This window comes from Drosophila kikkawai, chromosome 3R (genome assembly GCF_030179895.1).
Source record: "Drosophila kikkawai strain 14028-0561.14 chromosome 3R, DkikHiC1v2, whole genome shotgun sequence".
Taxonomy (NCBI): Eukaryota; Metazoa; Arthropoda; class Insecta; order Diptera; family Drosophilidae; genus Drosophila; species Drosophila kikkawai.
In genome coordinates this window covers 36,064,207-36,084,023 of record NC_091731.1, presented here as the reverse complement: position 1 = coordinate 36,084,023, position 19,817 = coordinate 36,064,207, and the positions used below count along the sequence as shown (strand labels likewise).

Sequence of the window (19,817 nt, the reverse complement as noted above, 5' to 3'; positions counted from 1 at the left end):
CCCTTATTTTTCCCAGTGCTTGTTCGCTGTCTTTGAGTGCCTTCATGCCCCGGATATCTGAAGAGTGGAGCATGGAGGTCGCCGGATAGCAAAGGCACTACTTCCTGTGTATCCATCCGGCATAAGCTCAGGAAAAAAGGGTTGCCCGACCACTTTTTCAGCGCCAGCCGGCAGGAGCATCTCCTCCGCTTTGTGTGCCCAACTCTGGCTGTGTCTCGTTTTAAAATTAAATATTCCATTAGAAAATTACTACAAGATTGTGGTTCTTTATTAGCAGCAGCAGCAGCAGCAACAGCAGCCAGCTGGCTGGCTGGGATAGAGACTCAACCAAATCCAACTTTGTTGCCCGCAAAAACCGAGCTGAAACAGAAATTTGTCTGCTTTATAAAATGGCCAAAAATGGCTCCTTGCCACTTTAAAACTTAATATTTTCGAGCTTGGTAAATAATAGATTTTTCGGGGAAATACGTCAGACATGCAATGCTGATGATGATCATCAATTTTTAATAACCAAAATGTCATGACAAATTTTTCCTATTTGCCAATTTCCTAATGGTTGTGTTTTCCTCTAGTTGTGAAAGTTCAGCTTAGCTTGTTTGTGGAAATGGAATTTTAAATTTGTACCCGAATAATGGCAAATTGATGGCGTGGCGGGGCATTTAAGAATAGATATGCGGGGAATACTATGGCCGGGCCTTGTCTAGAGAGCTCAACAAACTCGGGGAGCTCCCCTGAACCTCAAACGGCGTCTTCAGCGCGCATGTCTGGCATTAAGGCATCGATATATAATACTCTGAGGGGTCGAGTGGGTGGTGGTGGCAAGTGGCAAGTGGCAGTTGGGGGTTGGGTGGTTGTCTCTGTGGAAGAACCAACCCCAAAACACAGATTTCCTAAGCCAGCCACGATGGGGTTGTTTGCCAGCCGGGTTGAAATGAAGAAACTCCGCCAGAACGAACGCTCGCTGACTGACAGTCACAATGTCAAGGAAAAATCGAAATTGAAGCGACAACAAACCAAACGCCATTTTGTTGTGGCTCCCAGACCAAGTCCCAGTCCCAGTCCCCGTTCCAGACCCAGTTGCGGTCCCAGCTCCTCCAAACCCTCATGCCCGGGGGACAACAAAGCGAGCTCTTTATGGAACAGCAGGCTATAAAAAATGTATTAAAGCCAGCCAGTCGCCCCCACATGCACATGTATAAATAAAATGTCGCCCATAGAACATATAGAAATGGTGACCTTCCCGTTTAATTAAAAAAGACAACAGCTTGTCAAACATGGCCCCAGCCGGGCTCTGGAGATAAGTGAATCGTTGGCCTGGCGAAAAAATGTTTAATGCCTACGGTATGTCCGAGGAGAAGTCTCGCTCCAAGTGAATCACACCGATGGTAATCAACGGTGGAAGGGTTCTGGTTAACTGTCATTACCTGCGCTTTTGAAGGGGGAATTGCGTCGGATCAGGCTGTTTATATGGCACAGATAAGGGCCCCGATAGGGAATGTACTCGTACTCGCACTCGTACTGCTCCATGAATATTACTAGAAAGCAAACAGAATGGAAGGGAGCTGGGCTGAGCTCTCAGCGGTCTTGGGAAGAGGGAACTGGGATAGGCGACAGGGTTGGGCCTGAGATGGGTTAGTCAGTATGTCAGGTCCTGGTTGTTTACCTTCTTTCCGTTCCGTTGCAATTTATGAGTGCAGCGCGATAAGGGTTTATCATCGGGCAGTTAGGGGATCGCGGATCGGGATCGGGTATCGGGGTATCGGTGGAAAAACTGCACTCTGCATCTGAGTGACACCGATAAGATAGCGTCTCCTGGAACTACTACCAGGCTATCGGTCGTTCAATTCGCTGCATCGCCGTACTATGTGTATATGGAGATATAGAGATATAGCCCGCCGATACTCGACAGATAGGCCAGCCCAATCAATATAGAAATGATTGTTGGAGGTCAGTTGTTTGTGTCAACAAAGGTGGCACTCTCCGATGGCTGATTGCTGGCAAATGAAAACTAATTTATGATCTTTTTTTTCTTGTATTTCAAACATTAAAATAGTCGATTTGTTGTATTTTTTAATAATATTAATTTTAACTAGCTTTAGAGTTGGATTTGAATTCTTGCATTGACATTTATTGAATTTTTATATTGTGTATTTTACAATAATTTTCATGTTTGTGTTTATATTTAGACTATTTTTTTTTTGTTTTGTTATCAAGTTTAATTAATTAGCTTAGCTCAATGTAAAAATGTTTCATTCGCTTTTTATGGGGTTTTTTTACGCTTGTTTTGTTTTTTCTGTTTACGCACAATATAACTAATATTAAAAATTATTGAATAATAATTGCAGTTTTTTTCGCTTTTATGTGGCGCTGGTTTTCCATTTTTTCTGTGTTTCGCTTTCATTATTTATGCTAATTAAATGTTAAATGCTATACAATATTTATATTTATGTTATATTTACTCTCATGTGGTTTTGTGGCATAATTTCATACAATTTGATTAATTCTCGAGTTAGTTAAAAGTGGCTGCTTGCAATTGGGCTCATTATGTTAGTTATGTTGGGGGCTTCGCTTAGAGATATCTATTTATAGACTATGTACAAAATGCCTTAGACTAACGAATTCGTACAACAACTGAAGACACACACAGAATGTAAATGAAATGCTGGCTTATCGGCGTATATATATATAAAAATGATAAATTATATAGTGTAAGAACGACGTTTCCTACATATGCATGGCCAGATTTTTGTTGCTTAGATAGTTTTGAAGATTCTTAGGGTTTTTTGCTGGGCGTTACGATGCTTTTTTAGTTTGTAGAATTTTTTGGTTTTTGATCATTTGCGATTCGAATTCGATTGCGATTGCGATTGCCTTTGGACAAAGGTTTTTAGTGTTTGTATCTCTCCTCTTGGAATCTGCTTAGTTAGGCTTTTGAAAGGACATTACACACGATCCCTACTCTCTCTCTCTCTCTCCCTCACTATTGGTGATACATTTAAAATGCTTTAAATTTTTAGTTTTAACCGCTTTGATTGTTATTGCTTGTTTCGAAACAACGAAAACAAATGGCACGGAATTATTATTTTTGTGTTTGTATATTAGCAAAACATAAAAATGTTAACAAAAGTTCTGCTGCACTTACAACTACATCACTTTTTCTTTCGATTCTCGAATAACCCCCACAGAAGGGCTTGGTCCTGGGGGTAGAGTTTCGACTGAATCCACAGAAAGGAGACTGAACCTAGAAGTATCTCTAGGATTTCAAAGTTTTCTTGGATATTTACACATTTTCTAGATGTTTAAATATTTTAAAAAAGTATTTATAAGATACTCTACATCCTACAAAAGATACTGTCGGTCCAATCAATCTCAACCTCTGTGGACACATTCAAAACTCTAACCCGAACCTCGATCGCTCTATGTACAGGTGCGAGGCGGCCAACTCACGTGCTCAAAGGATGCGCCCAGGTGCTAAAAGCCGCTGGCACGGCACTCGCTAATTGGCGGGCGGACGGATGGAGGAGATGGTGATACCACTCCGCTCCCGCTCCCACTCCCGCTCCGAGGGCCAACTTGGGGGCTACAGCTACAGCAGGTTCTGCAGGGCGGCGGCTCCGTTGAAGGTGAGGCTGTGATTCCAGTTCCGGTAGCCGGCCGCCGCGGCGTACTGCTGGTAGTTGTTGTACAACTGCTGCTGCGCCGCCTGGTGCTGCTGCAGTTGCTCCTCGCTTAGGTCGCTGGTGATGTTCGAGGAGTCCTCCTGGAGCTCTGCCGCCAGCTGGCTGTGCAGCAATTGCTGCTGTTGCTGGTGTTGCTGCTGCTGTTGTTGCTGCTGCTGTTGTTGCTGCTGTTGTTGTTGCTGTTGCTGCTGCTGGAGTAGCTTCTGTGTGTAGTTGGAGCCCCCTGATCCCGATCCTGAACCGGATGCCGAACCAGAGCCGGAGCCTGAGCCTCCCGATCCTGAGCCCGATCCCGCCTTGCCGCTGGCCTTGGCTGCCGCTGATGTGGTGTTTGAAGCGGATGTCAGTTGCTGCGCCGCCTGCTGCAGCTGCTGCGCCTGCTGCTGCTGCTGCTGTTGCTGCTGCTGCGCCTGCTGCAGCTGGTGCTGCTGCTGCTGGTGGTGCTGCTGCTGCTGCAAGTGCTGTTGCTGCTGCGAGCGCAGCATCTGCTCCGCGCGTCCTTAAGCCAGCGGGTACTGGTGGTGTCACAAGCTCGTGGTGCCGGCGGGCGCATGGTAGCCGAGGCTCTGGTAGTACGAGTCCTGGCCTAAGGCAGCGTGTGTGTTGGTCAGCGGACTGAGCGCGTTGTAGCCGGCGTACTGGCTCATGTCGTACATCTTGATGTCCGCCTTCGACTCCGTGGGCAGCAGGCGGTTGATGGAGAACGGGTGGCTGGAGGGCGTGTAGCCGGAGGGCTCCTGCTTCAGCGGGTGCATCGACGAGTGGTAGTCGCTGATCAGCGACGGGTGGCACCTATTCGCCATCATGGCCGACAACTCCTCCTGCTGCAGCTGGTGGTGCTGGTGGTGATGATGCGTGGGCACATGCTGGGGCTGCTGGCTGAGGCACAGCTCCGCGTTGGCATGCAGCATGGCCAGAGCCTCTGCGTCCTTGCTATGCGCCGCGCTCAGCACATTGACTCCCACTCCCACGCCAACTCCCACACCAGGGATCGAGGAGCCACCCGCGTCCTTGTGGTGCTGATGGTGATCCAGCCGACTGTGGTGGTGATGGTGCATGTGATGCGAATCCTCGTGGTCCTTCTTGCCCGGACTGGTCGCCTCCAGGCTGCTGTGCGACGGACTCTTGTGCAGCTGCCTGATGGCCTCCTTCTTCTCGTCCTTGAAGCGCTTCTGCCGACGCAGATAGCAGCCGTTCTCGAACATATTCCCCGAGTCCGGGTGCAGGGTCCAGAAGGAGCCCTTGCCGGGCTTGTCCGGCGTCCGCGGGATCTTCACGAAGCAGTCGTTGAAGCTCAGCGAGTGCCGGATGGAGTTCTGCCAGCGCTGCTGGTTCTGCCTGTAGAACGGGAACAGGTCCATGATGAACTGATAGATCTCGGAGAGCGTCAGCATCCGTGTCGGGTTGTTCTGGATGGCCATCGTGATCAGCGAGATGTAGCTGTACGGCGGCTTGGCATGCGTGTAGCTCCTGCGGTAGGTGGTGGGCTTATCTACGCGCGATCTCCCCAGAGAGTTGGGCGATCCCGTCTCCATGTCCCGCGATCCCGTCGGCATACCGCCATAGGTGGCATTCAATCCCGCCGCCGACATACTGGCCGCCGACATGGCCATGCATCCGCTCATGTTTCCCAGCGGGGAACCCATGCTGGCATAGCTCATCGAGCTGGGGGTCATGCAGTTGCCGCCCATGGAGTTCATGGCTGCGGCACCCATGCTGCCGCTCATGCTGGCCACAGCCGCTGCCGAGTCCAAGACGCTGGATCCAAAGGTGGCTGCCGCCTGGGGCGACACTGAGGACATTCCGCCCACCGGCAATCCCATGCTGTTCATCGTGTAGGCGGACCTGGCCAAGGGGCTCATGCTCCCACCGCCGTTGCTTGTGGGATTTGGATTGTTTTGGCTGCCGGGTGGAGGTGGTCCTCCGCCGCCGCCACCGCCACCGCCACCCGACGCAGGACCGCCGGAGCTGGCCATGCTCACGGGAGCACTGCTGGGCGGCGGCTCCGCGTAGAGCTTCTGCATGATGTCAATGGTGGTCTGGTGGGGGCTACCCTTCAGGAAGCTGTTCAATAGTTGCGCCGTTATGTTGCCGGCTTGGGTACGCTGCACCGATGGAAAAGGCAACGCGTGCGGGGGACGCGTTCGTAAAAAGGAAAATCAAAAAGGAGATCGTTTTTTGCTTTTGTTTTTTGTTTCTTTCAGTGCACTATCACTGCATCAATGGGTTTGCATATTTCGGGCATTCTGGCCACTAGCACTGTCACTCACTGTTTTGGTAGTTGGTAGTTGCTAGTTGGTAGTACTAGCCAGTTGTGGGTTGTTCTGGGCTTTGTTTGTGCACTTAAACACTGGGCACTGGCCTTAATTTATTTGTGTGTTGCCGCCGTTAAATAACGTGGCAAATATGGCTCTATTTTCGTTACGATTCAGCTGCCGCGCACCGCCACAGACAAGACAAAAAACCGACGCACGAACGTGGATAGCTAGCTGGCTTTTGGCCACTAAAGTCCAAAGCTAGAGCTGGGAGCTGGAGTTGCAGCTGCCTTGCTGCTTGCTGCTTTTTCTGCTGCTGCTGCTGATGCTGATGCTGCTGTTGATGCTGAGGCTGAGCTGTTGCTGGTCCGCTCGAGTGTCTCTTTGGCTTGAGCTCTTGAATGTGACTGTTTGCAGAGGGGAACGCTTGTCTACTATTTGGCTTGCGCTTGCTGCCAACAAATATTGTTCGAGCCGCGCTCAAGTGCCGACGCCGGCAGAGCAGTCGACGCTGTCGGCGGCAGCAGCAACTCCTACTCGTTCTCCCTCGCGCTCACATGGCCTGCCATAGCCGGCTATCTCGCACACACACACCACCAAGCTGCAAATGGCCAATGGGGAGCGACGACTCTCTTACGCACACAGCGGCAGGGCGGCGCAAGCGCATTGGCCAAGCGGCTCTTGTATCAACAGAGCAGCAGCAGCGGCAGCCGTTGTCCCGGTTGCCAGGCAACTGTGTGTGTGTCCGTGTGTGTCTCTGTCAAAGGAGGCGTGGCCAACGGAAACGCCCTCGCAGCTGCGACTCACACACACACTCTCACACAGACACACTTATAGAGAGACAGGAAAGCTGAGCGACGCCATGTTACAGTTAACGATTTTCCCTAATGCGATCAATAATCGCTGGCTCTCTCTCACACTCTCTGGCTCTTCCGCTTACCAAAAATACAAAAAGCTGCAAAAAAAAAAAGAAGTACAAAAAAATAAGAAAACAAAGTCTGGAAACTCGCTCTGTTTTGGCAGAGAACCCGGCTGCCTCCGTTCTTTCTGCTGCCGCTATTCCTTGGCTCCCCAAAGAAGACATTAATAATGGGTGAGTGTGTGTGTGTGGTGTGTGTTTATGTGTGTTTTTTCGTACCGCTCGCCTGGCTTTTTATACCCTTGCAGGGTATTATAATTTCAGTCAGAAGTTTGCAACGCAGTGAAGGAGACCTTTCCGACCCTATAAAGTATATATATTCTTGATCAGTATCAACAGCCGAGTCGATCTAGCCATGTCCGTCTGTCCGTCTGTCCGTCTGTCCGTCTGTCCGTCCGTCCGTCCGTCCGTCCGTCCGTCCGTCTGTCCGTTTCTACGCAAACTAGTCCCTCAGTTTTAAAGCTATCTGAATGAAACTTTGCATATAGTCTTCTATATGCTCTCACTGCTATATATGTCGGAACGGGCCGGATCGGACGACTATATCATATAGCTGCCATACAAATGTTCGATATATTTCTAGAAAAAAATTTATAACTTTGCTGTTTTTCAACATTTTTGCACCATTTTTTAGATATGGCCATTCTATATTATTTCAGAATTTTGGTAAAAATTTTATCAAAATCGGACGACTATATGATATAGCTGCCATAGGAACGGTCGAGAAATAAATAGGAAAAAAAATTATAGTTTCGTTGTTTTTCAACGTATGTTTATCTACTCTGAGATATAATATTTTTTTATTATTCTAGAATTATGGTATAAATTTCATAAAAATCGGACAACTATATCATATAGCTGCCATATAAACCGATCGGTAGATGTAGAGAAAATGTAAAACTGGGAATGTAAAACTGTAACTGTCAAACTGTAAACATAATAAGTATAGGTAAAATGTAATGAAACTCTGTTTTGTGAGTGTTTTCAGCATTTAAATCTATAATATAAACATCGAAACCAATCTGCAAGGGTATACAAACATCGGCGTGCCGAAGTTAGCTTCCTTTCTTGTTTGAGGTTAAGGTATGCCAATGTCACTCTCATTCATTCCCGTCCGTCCGCATTCGCATTCGTGGCGAGGCCTCGCGACCGGCAACAGCAGCGCAGCGTTCTCCTTTTTTGGCAAGTCATTGCGAAAGTGACCCAGTTCTGCGGCCTCAGCATCATCTCCAACCATATATCCATCATCTCATGCATCATCTCCCTTGCATCAGCATCCTTCCAGGTAGCAGCAGGATAACGCGTTCATTGATGCCGGCAAGCGGAGGCAGCGCGTGCTCTGGCTGCCGCCACTTCCTGGTAGGAACACCCAGACCTTTATGGCCGCGGATAAAACGCATTTTAATTTCGGCCATAAACCAGACTCGGAACGAGACCAAATCGCTTGCCTTTCATTCAGTGCACATTCCGCTTAACCCTTTCACCCCAGCCAAGTGTTGTGTCTGTGACAGTGTCTCTGTGTGTGTGTGTGAGCCAAACTCATTATTGCAGCCATAAACCTGGCAATTGTCTCGTTTCTCAATGAAAGTTCTTGCTCAATCGATATTTGTTGCTTTACCTAAGTAATAGGAAATGCAAGGAATTTCCGTATTAGCTGAATTGCAGTTTTCTTTTTGATTTAATATTTTCTTAATCGAAACATAGATCTTCATGGGATTAAAAATGATCCTAAAAGTGATCCCTAAGACTTTAACTTTCAAATGATCAAAGCTTGGATTCAATAGGTTTTTATAGAATTATAGAAATCAAACCTTCTCCTAGTCTGTTAAAGACCAAAGCCTATCTTAAGATGCAACAATAACTTGTCAATGACTAGTAGATGTTATAATTTAAAGTATAAATAATATTAATTATTTATATAATACGCTAATATGAGCTCTAAGCCTCTCCAAGGAGTTTAATTAGAAGCTCTTAATCAGTTCTTTATAGGGAAATGACTTTTTTCTGTTCTATATACTTTCCATTCTACAGATCTGAATAACTTATCGTCTTATCATTTCAATTAGCATTTTTAATTATTTTAATAACAAATAGAAATCGACTATAGAAACATATAATCGAGTAATTCCAATCAGCAATTGTTTCTTATTAAATCTAACCCCTAATATCCCGATCAGTAATTGTTTATTATTTAATATTATCATCATATTCCAATCAGTAATTGTTCATTATTAAATCTAACCCCTAATATCCCGACCAGGCAATTGTTTATTAAGCCCAGAAAACCGTTTGTTTATGTGCACAGCAAGCAGGGCAGTCACATTCACCACTCGGATATATATCTATATCTCATCATCATAATCATTACACACCAAATATCGCTGGTGTCTGAACACACATATGTACTTAAATCTTTATGTGCACTTCTAATAACCGTAATGTGCTTAAATATTTAATATTTTTATTGTATTTCACAGGCAATTCAAGTGGCTTTGGCTCATTAATGTTTGCCATCGCAGCAGTCGTACGGCCGAATGTGTACGTTTTTTTTGGCGTAGACTCTCCGCAAATAGTAATGCCAGCAGTCCAAAAATGTGTATTTATTTACCTTTTAGTCATTTATCTATTTATTTATTTGCTTTAAAAGCGCGCCACTGTGGGTCGGATTTGATACAGTGCCACTCGTAGTCGCACTCGCACAGTGGAGCCCCGTTCGGCTGCACTCGGCAATCGAGCGGGTCTAAGCCATGCTCAAACTTTTTAATTAGTTTCAATTGTTTCACCCCCCTATCCCTCCCGAATGGAGGATATTTATGGAAAATATTTGCCTTTCTGCTTTTTTCCCGCCGTTGTTTTGATTTTGTTGTCGGCGGTGGAGCTGTTGATATTGCTTTAAAATGCTGCGCTTTCTGTTTGTTTTAAGCATTTGTGTGACGCATGCGCCGTGTGGCAGTGACTTTACAAAAATATATATATATATATCCCATATATTGTATATCTATCAAAGCATTTGACCAACATTTCTCAGCTGGACGTATCTGTGCCTGTATCTGTATCTATATCGGTATCGGTGTATTGCCATAATATGTATAATATTTATTTTTATTGTTATTATTTGTTACTGTTGATTTATTTGTTTGTACAACATTTTCACACAAATTAAAATACCCGGCCATACCCGTCGGTCATCAATGTCGTTTAAATTGTTTTTATTTGCTTTATTTGCTTTGTGCTTTTTTGGCTTAACCCAATTATCGGGGCTTATTAGTGATTATTTAATCATTTGCCACAACACCAGATGATCGCAATGTTCTAATATGTGAGGTAAACAAAAGACGAGGGATCTTGCAGAATCTTGGGGAGTATTCTTTGGAATAATTAAAAAATATAAATACGGGTATTTAGAATTTTCTGTAGAATATTAGATATAATAAAATTATAGAAGGAAGGAATTTCCCTATACTATAAGATTTAGTCAGAGACCAATGGAATTTTTTTGTTTATTTTTTACTAATCTTTTGTTGTAGTTTACACACGTAGACAAACTGGTTTTGGTTAGCAGTTAAATGTGGTTTCGGTTCTTTTTAACTTATTAGTATTTAATTTGTACCAATATTTCCATGAAATTGAATTCTAAAGACACAGTTTTTGGCTGTATGTAATTATTATTCTTTGAATATTTAAAAACATACTTTTAATGTATATTGAATAAATAATTTGTATATTATTTACAATTTTCTCAGCTTATTATTCTCTCTTATCTTGGCTTTAAACGTTAAATTAACTCATTATTAAGGACTTTTTAAAATTTTAAAATACTCAACAAAACTATTGTCTATGTGGTTTTCTTATCATTTATTTTTCCTTATTCTTTTCTTTATAAGATCCTTGCACTTTATAATTACATCTAGCTTCCTTCCATCATATAAGAAGATTTTAAATACCTTTTAGAAATTTAGATGTTACTTTTAATAACAAAAACATTTTATAAAACGGTGCCGTATGATAAATATTTTCTTATAAATAATTGATTAGGAGTTAAATCACAATTAAGGTAACTTAGTTATCTTAAATCTCTCACTTAAATAATTAATTACCAAGTAAGAAAGGTCCAAAATCTGATTACGTAACATGGACATTCTGTTTGCAGAACTTTATTGAGTCTGTCGGCTGCTTTAGGTGTATCTCCTAGATACTTTTTGCATAGCTCTAAGTATCGGCGGTATCCGTATCTGCGGCTGCGTGTGTATCTAGGTCTTTGTATTGCGTGTGCCGTAATGAGCGTGGCCATAAAAGCGTCTTTTGTTTTACGACCACATTGCGCGCGTGTTTACCGTAGAAAACAATGCCAATTTTATGACTGCCTGCCCCTGCCACGAGGAGCCGCATCCCGGTCCAGTCCGGCGATAGCCGCCGATATCCCATATAGCATACAGACCACATATACACGTACCTTATGGCATGGTGCAAAGGTGACACCGAAACTGGAGCAGTCGCTGCATTAATTAGAACGCTCCGGACAGGGACAGGGACAGGGATTCGGATGATAGTACTTTCTTCGGGGCCATAAAATGCCGCTGGACTGGACCGAACCGACGGCGACGACGGCGACGGCGGCTCTTATCTAAATTAGGATGTTGCTTGTTTGCGGCTGTGTCTGCGCATCGCCTGCACTATTTGCGTAGGTGTTTCATTTCCGTTTCACAATTTATCCGGCGAGTGTTTGCCAACTCCGCGCACCTTTTGCCAGATTTTCATTTTCATTTTCCTTTTCTTTTCCATTTTTTCCGCTTGCATTCCCCTTACTTTCACACGTGATTTTCTTTGTGGCCTTATCAGTGTGGTTGTAGTAGGTCTTGTCGTCATCGTGACTCACTGTTTTCCCCATGGAAAAAAAACTGCAGTTCCACCAAGACTGAACTAGACTGCAGTTGCTATTCCTCTTTTCCCCGTGGAATTTGGCGCATTTGGGGTGTGCGTGCCTTATCAGGGAATGGAGCCCCATGGGGCTACGACACTAGATATCGCATAAATCACGGCCTAGTCGCCTTTTTCGCCTGATTATTTCCATTTTTTATCTATTTCGCTGCGGCTGGCTATAAAGTTTCTGGTCTTTATCTTTGTGCAAACACTGCAAAGCAGCGCCATTAAGGCCCTGGCGACCTTATTTCCTCTGGGCAAGCACAAGAAAACAGCGAGTTTTATTCTTTTAATTAAAAAAGAACTCAAGAATGTGAAGTTCCTTTTACGAGGTAAATATTAGGGTTTTTTGGGAGTTATTATTCAAAACTATGTTTGAAAAATTCAAATTTTTCATGAGCTCTGAAGATCCTTAATGGAAATTTGTTTACCCATAGTTCACGCTTAATCTAGAGTTCATGCTTAAAGTTTTTCTTTACAAACAAATTATTTTGTTCAAATCAATTCAAATGGTTTAATTGATTAGGATTTTGAGCCGGTTTTTCTACCACCAAAAAAACCAGTTTATGCAGCTCGAGAACGACCACCACCAGGGGCCCAAATTGATCATGCGAAAGAATGTTTTTTTGTTCGCTTCGCGAGATTCGTTTCTGGGAGCTCTGAGGCTCTCAAAAATACTCATGGAACTTAGCACATGGCCGCTAATTATTTATTCGTTGCCTGAAAAATTAACTTTCCAGCAGTAGCGGCGACAACGAGACTGCTGCCAGAAAAGAATCGAAAAATCTAAATTTTTATCTACTCGGAGTAGGTGCTCTCACTATATGTTACTTCGAAGCTACATAGCTATCTAACAATGTGCCATGGACTGAAGCGGCAGCCAAAAAGCTGTCAAATTGTCGAAAAAATTATTGTTATCTTGCTACGCGTTATTGAGTGGCCGTGTTCACACGCGTTTCGAGCCACAGCTCAAGATACAGATACAGATACAGCGACAGAGATACATTTGTATCTACACATGTCCGGGCAAACAATTCAATTAATTGTTGTGGAGCGGAATATGTCACGCCGGGGATATGGATGGCTAAATGGGGACTGGGCTCCTGAGCCCCACTCTATATATATGATTTCTTTTTTTTCGGTAGTTTATTGATTTACAAGCTGCCGGCCCCCTATCGCAAGTATAGTTTAGTATAACTATATAGTAAGTACCCATGTAATATGCTCGAGTTTATGGGAGGCGCCGTCCACTGGAACTGGAACTTATCGCAGTGGCGTTGTGATTTTTGGAGTGTCGAAACGCCAAAGCAAATATGATTGGGGAGAGAGCTTTATTGACTCAGGCCCGTCCGATTGGGTCTTAATTACTTCCGAAAACAATGACAACGATGACCAGTGGCGGCGATACCCGCTCCCGGCCAGGGCATTAATCAATTTACAACGAGATTTAAGCAATGGCATCGGTAAATAATAAAATAAATACAATTTGAAGACCGGTTTTGCATTTTCTGGCTATCATTCATAAACTTTTGCCCGCCTGACACGAAAATTAGCTCTTCAGCCAAGGCAGACAGCGCACTGAGATCCAAGATCCAAGCTCCGAGAGATCCCAGATCGGAGTCTAGAGTTGAAGAGCTGCAGACTTTGGAGCTCTGTGTGGCTCTGGCTCTGGCTCTGTGGAGCTGAAGAGCACCCGATGGGTACCCAGGGCTGTTGATCACGGTGATGACTGCGTAAAAACGGAAAAGTAAAAACACCAAACTGGCACACAGCTTCGGATGCTTGAGATGTGTTGGCCGTTTGTGTTAATCCCATCAAGACCCAGCACATTATGAAGTAGCAACACCAGCAACAATAGCAGCAGCACCACCATCGGGCCTAGCACAAACTGGAGCTGCACTGTAAGAAAAACTATTTGTAATGATATTACTATATATTTTTGAGTGAAATAAAATGATTTTTAAACTAATTTAAAGGGATTTTATACTTCTTGACAGTGTCTCAAAGTTTTTAGAATATTTTTGAGACTATTTTCTTTTCAAGGATTCAATGTTCCTGAAAATTGAGGAATTTTTATCAATATCTTCAAGAATTTCTTTCCGTGTTGAACCTGAATCTTAAGCTGGAACCTGAAGTTAGAGTTGGAGTTGGAGCTGCATATGGTGAGTGCTCATGTGCTCCATTGGAGGCTCCATCTCTACATCACCGGCACAAGTGACATAAGTGGCGCTTACCCGATGATGCGTGCGCATCCAACGAGCAGCCAAAAGTCAGTCCACTGCGGAGCTTGTCTTCATCGTTTTGTAAGAGTCATCACGCATCATCTCTTGGTGATGATCATGATCATCATCATCCTCGGCGGCGGCGTCTGGGCTTGGGACTGCCCTGATAAGAATGTGTGATGTGCCATGGAGTTGTTAAAAGCAGCACCGCCTTCGTGTGTGGTCCATCGATTTGGTATTGATAAGAGAATTTTGGATGGCCTTGCTCAATGGGTCATACTGAGGCTGCTCCTAGGGCTGCTGCTGCTGCTGCTGCCCAGGCTGGCTCTACTCTACTCTCCTGGTTTTTGGCCTGGCCTAACCTAACCTGGCCTGGTGCGCATGACGTGACGGGCCGCTGACGTGCCAAGTGCCATCGAAAATGGCAAGTCATTGGCATTTCAACTGGACATGCGGCACCCTTGTTAGCCAGAGCTGTCTCTGGTTCAAACCCTGCTTCCTCTGCCTCCGACTCCGCTACTCAGTATGTGACTGAACCCAAGTAACATCCTTCGACGCATAACGGGCTGGACAGGATAGCCGCCGCCGGACTCCAACTCCTCGCTCGATGATGACGCAGCAAACGGCGAAAGCGTTAATTCAATAATGGCCAAAAACAGAACGCAGTCGGTTACAACAATAATAATAATTTGGTGCAATTCGGTATATATGTTATGTGTGGCACCTTTCCGATTTCGGCGGGAGGTGTGTGTTTGTTTTCCCCGTGTCGTCGCCCCCTTTTGCTGCTGCCCATAATTGTTACACTCGGCTGACTGCACCAAAGTCAAAGCTACAAAGTCAATGACATCCTGGGCAAACAGCCCAGGAGCCATGCCATAGACGGGCAAAACCGAAAGTTTAAATCAATCAATAATAAGTGAAAGGGAGGGAAAAGTCGTAGGAAAACTCCTAGGCGAAGCTAACGCACTTTCGAGGTTTAGGATGTAGAGGAAAAGGAATAAGAATTCTGTTAAAATAAGGAGAAAATCGTATTGTTAACAATAATATGATGAAAACTTAAAGAAAATGCTGGATTTACTAGACGAAATAGTTTGTAAATAATTAAATATGTTTGTTGTTTTTGATTTTATTTGCATACTTTATTTGCCTTCATCCCAAGTGAGATGTCTCTACCTCCTGGCAAAAATGTATGCAAGTGGCATTAAGGAATCGTGCCTTTTATTGGCCGCCACAATAATTTGCTAGACAAACACTCTTGGCTCCTAGGCCCCTCTGAAAGGGCTTCAACTTCATAAATAGTTTGCACTTGACAGCTACTGGCAGCAGCAACCGTTGATTTGGACTCCTGCTCCAATCCCAGTCCCGATACCAATCCCTATACCATGTCCACGGGTGTGAAGTTCTTGTGTGATTCACTCGCGGTGCGAAATCAAAGAGATTGCCGGCCAAAAGCATCATAAAAGTGTTGTATCTTGCGTCCAGCAGCAGAGTTCATTGATTTTCTGTTGGGGCAACTCAATCAAAAAATCAAAAAAATAAAAAGAACTAAATGCGAAGACATAAAACACAAGAAGACCAAGAACTTGGGAAAACGCGCACGGCGGTGGCACTCTATTAGCACCTCTAAAGCACAATTTACAACAAACATTTACAACTGTCAATTGGCAACAAAGCAAGAACAAAACCGAAGGTAACGTATCGCAGAGGAGATCTTAAGAAGAGTCGGTGAATTAAGGATACAGGTCACACGGGGGGCACAAAGGGACCGACTCGGGGAACTGTGTTCCAGTAACCCAAAGTGCTCGCTGACGAATCGCTGGCAATTTGTTAGCATTAAACAAAAACTAATGGGTGCCATTGATGAGAACGAGTATCAAGAACATTTAATAATATATATGCACACAGAAACGTGCCTGTCACAGTCACCCAGCCAGCAGTATGTTGTGTGGTGCAGTTTAAAAACGAAATTAATAAAAATTTCACTTGAATTGACAAAGTGCCCGAACGCCGTGACGTTCAACTGACGACAAGTGCCACTTGACAAGCTGCCGAACTTGAATTTTTTTACCCTCAGCCGAGCACCATATTTCATTGTTATATAGAAGTCTGACTCCTTGTCTGGCTCGATTCGCTGGCTGATTTGCCGGTTGGCTGCGAGATGCTACCTACCTGTCCGCTAACCTCGTCCCACAGCTGGCGATCAATCTTGACATTGAGTTGCAGCCAAGACAATAGCCCGAGCAGCCGAATGCCCGAATGGCATATATAAATGTTTGATTCAATATTGTTGACAATAAATAATTTAGCCGTCTGCAATGGGAGCTGATGAGCTGAAGAGCCGATGAGCTCAACTCTCTCACAGTCTGGCCATTGCATGTGAGATCATTATCATCGGGGATGTCGGTCTCACGTGCAGAGCACGCGGCCGATTTGGCCACAAGTGCCACAGGGACCGAGGACTAAGGACATGTAAATGGAGGTACTTGTACTCGCACTCGTAATAGATTCCCAGGCCAGTGCCTGGGTGCTTCACGACAAGTGCAGGTCATCATAATCAGGGGCATCATCATCATCGACGATGGCGACCTCATCACAGACGACCGCAACTACTTTAATTACACTGTTGGCCGCGGGACAAATTACACTGGTGAACACAATTTAAGGGTAATAAATTGACAAACGAAAATCTTGAAAAGAACAGGATATATGTATAAATATCCAAGCAGTGGAAAATAATGTAATAAATCTTTTACCATTGATTTGTTAATAATAATACATTAGATATTTTATAAAAATATTTAAAGCCTATTTTTAAGGCATCCCAATTTTACGTTTTATTTAGAATCTAAAATTTCTGTAGTGAAAACAGTTGGATAAACAACCTGCTGAACTTTTCGTAGTATCAAATTTCTTATAAAAAATAATTTAAACTATTACTATTTTTATTATTAATTTAAAATTCTATGAAATGAAAGCCAAGAAATTTGTAGACCCCATATTTAACCCCAAAAAACCTCCCATTAAATATGCTTTCAATTCAAACCTATTTCCTTTGTTGACAAGTGTAAGCTGAGGTTAATAACTGTAGCAAGCCGTGGGCGTTTATCGGGGGAGATCTGGGGGTTGGGGGGCTTGTTCGTTCGCCCGGCAATTGTAATGCAAAGCTCGCACGTGTGTGTGCGTGAGTGGTGTGCGTATGTGTAAGCGAGTGCTTCGAGGAAGGATCCCCGCGGGCGTATTGCAAAATTCAGTTTCATTCGATGGCTAAAGTTGGCAAAGAGCTTCCTCCCCCCGTCTCGCCCAGCAGCCGTCGCTCAAGTGCCAGCCCGCCGGGCTATTGACAGAAATCAAAACGGTCCACGTTGGGCGGAACGCGGAACGGGTCTCGCTGTGAGGGATCAGTGGGCCAAGTGGCAAGCGCGCAGCCTCATCCCAGACCAGCCGGCTTCTTGCCGGCTTATCACGGCATCAAAACAAATTCGTTTGAAATTAATGCGGAGATTTGCTTTCATTAGGCGGCTTGCCGGGACGCAGAATGTGTAACTGTAAACACACAATGGAGAGAATGTGGAAGCGGAGAATGGAGAAACCACCGGACCAACACGTTCTCGCTGTGAGCTGCGGCTAATCCCTAAGCTAAACTTTTGGCTGGTGGAAGGTCGTTGCAAGTTTTAGCCCTTCTCCACCTCCACCCATCGTAGCCACGTGGCTTTCAATTGTTACCAACCCTGCTAAGACCCAGTTCAATTCCGGATTGTGTTCCGGAATCGCTTTTCGAGCTGCGTCATCACTTTGCATTTCGGCGACGATGATGATGATGATGAGCACACGGGTAGTCAGTCCTAATGTGACACTTTAATTGCAGGTGAGGCGCAGGGGTCGCGTGGCCAGGGAAGCGGCGCTGATGCAATTAGACTGCCAACGACTTTCGCATTGTCCTGCCGTGACTTACCCAGTTGAGGCGGCTGTGCGGGCGTCCTGGTGGTAGCTTCTGTTTGGTTCTGGGATGTAGGTGTGTGTGTGTGTGTGGTGCGGGTGTACCTGGCTGAAGCTCTTTTCCAGCTCAACTTAGATGACTTTCTAACAGGTTTTGAAAGGGGGGATGTCATGGGTATTGTTCAAGGTAATCTTTAAAAATGTTTATTAAAGGACATCTTATTTTTAAATAATAATATTAGTCATATTTCCCTTTGCGTTAATCATTTTTAATTGATTTCCAAGTCCCTAATGATATTTTTCATCTAAACAATATTAATATCTTAAGTAAAACCACATTTATATATGGTGATTCTCCTAAAATCCAATAAAAGAATTTCCAAAAACTTAACTCTGTTTTAAATCAACTTTTGGCACGTTTCTCTGGGGAATTTCTAGGGTCAATTAACCCGTCATTATTTCGGGAAACTTATTCTCAGGGACTCGCCCTCGCGGCCAAATAGATCAAAGGCGAACCCCCAAAAAGTAGGACTTCCTCCCGCTCTCATGCCATCCTCTCGTCGTCCTGCCGAAACTCGACCACCGACCGACAAAAACTTTCTCACATTACATCACGGGAAAGCGGAGGACGGCTAAAAACAACAAGGACAACAACTGGAGCGCTCTAAATGGACACCGAACAACATCGTTTAATATTGATGGACATTGTTTGAGCTCTTTATGATGGGAAAGTGAGGCCATCGCTGCCTACGCTTTTTGTTGCTGCTGCCTGCCTGCCGGTGGTTCAAGTGAATATTTAATTAAATTGTTTTCTAATAACCACGCGCAACTTTGTCGGACTCGAAACACGCGTCGACAAGCGGCGGGCGGCGGCCAGGACACGCGGCAATCGGTCCGGGCCAGGACACACCTTGTTGTGCCAACAACATTAGCAAGAGGCCGAAAAAAAAATCGAGAGAAAAAAAACGAAACGGCCGGAAAACGAGAGCGAAGTTGGGCAGAGCCACCCCTTTTAGCTGCGTATCCTGCTTCTAATTTTCCAAATTACGCACCATCAATCATCGCTAGCTTTGACGAACGTCGAACGGTAAAGTGGTCGTGGGATGTGGCTGTGAAGGATGTTGATGATGACGTTAGAAACTACCCCCTACCCCCTGGAACCAGGAACCCGTGAAGCCATCAGCCAATCCCCTGACGCAGCGACGACGCTCCGGCAGCCGCAAGAAAAAATTAAATTAAAACTTCAAGTGGCCGCAAGGACCTGCTGCAGCATTATCCTGTATCTCCCGACCAGCTAGCCATATTTTCCCTCGTAATTAACGCTAATTGCGTTTGCTCCTAAGCCGGACTTTTTGACTTTTCCACGTGTTTTTCGGATTGTCCCATGGATTTTCCCACCTAATCCGGCCCCCGCCGAGCCGACGACTGTGTTTTTGTTATGGCTTGACTTTGGCTGACAAAAATATTTGCGTTGCATAAATAAGCAAGAGATAATGCTGATCGGAAGTGATTAACATTTGCCAGTTTTCCCGGGAAACATTCCTGATCCCCTGGACAGGCTTTAAAGACGGTTAGATAACTCCTAGACCCCTCCTCCTCCATCTGGTAATTGAGAATGCACTCCAGCTAATGAAAGTGGTCGGGGAGGGGGACTCAAGGATTAATATCGCACTGCAATTAAGAGCTCAATCACAGCGACTCCGACTCGGGCTCTTGTTTGCCTCTCTCTGATTACATTTATGAAATTATTATTGATGTTTCGGCAGTGACCACCACAGCCCAGTGTCCATCGTCCGTCGTCCATCGGCCATCGTCCACCCCAAAAGCCAATGGCATTTCTAATTTTGTTGAGTAGCCCTAACTCCGTTGGCTTGGCCTCCTCCTT

General features: G+C 44.8%; 1 protein-coding gene across 1 annotated transcript; it reads right to left on the bottom strand.

The window, feature by feature from the left end:
* Positions 1–2,019: 2,019 nt before the first annotated feature.
* Positions 2,020–6,346, bottom strand: fkh (fork head). The gene is given in 1 exon segment (XM_017182444.3): positions 2,020–6,346. A coding segment is annotated over 1 exon segment (2,118 nt). The 5' UTR covers positions 5,705–6,346; the 3' UTR covers positions 2,020–3,586.
* Positions 6,347–19,817: the final 13,471 nt, after the last annotated feature.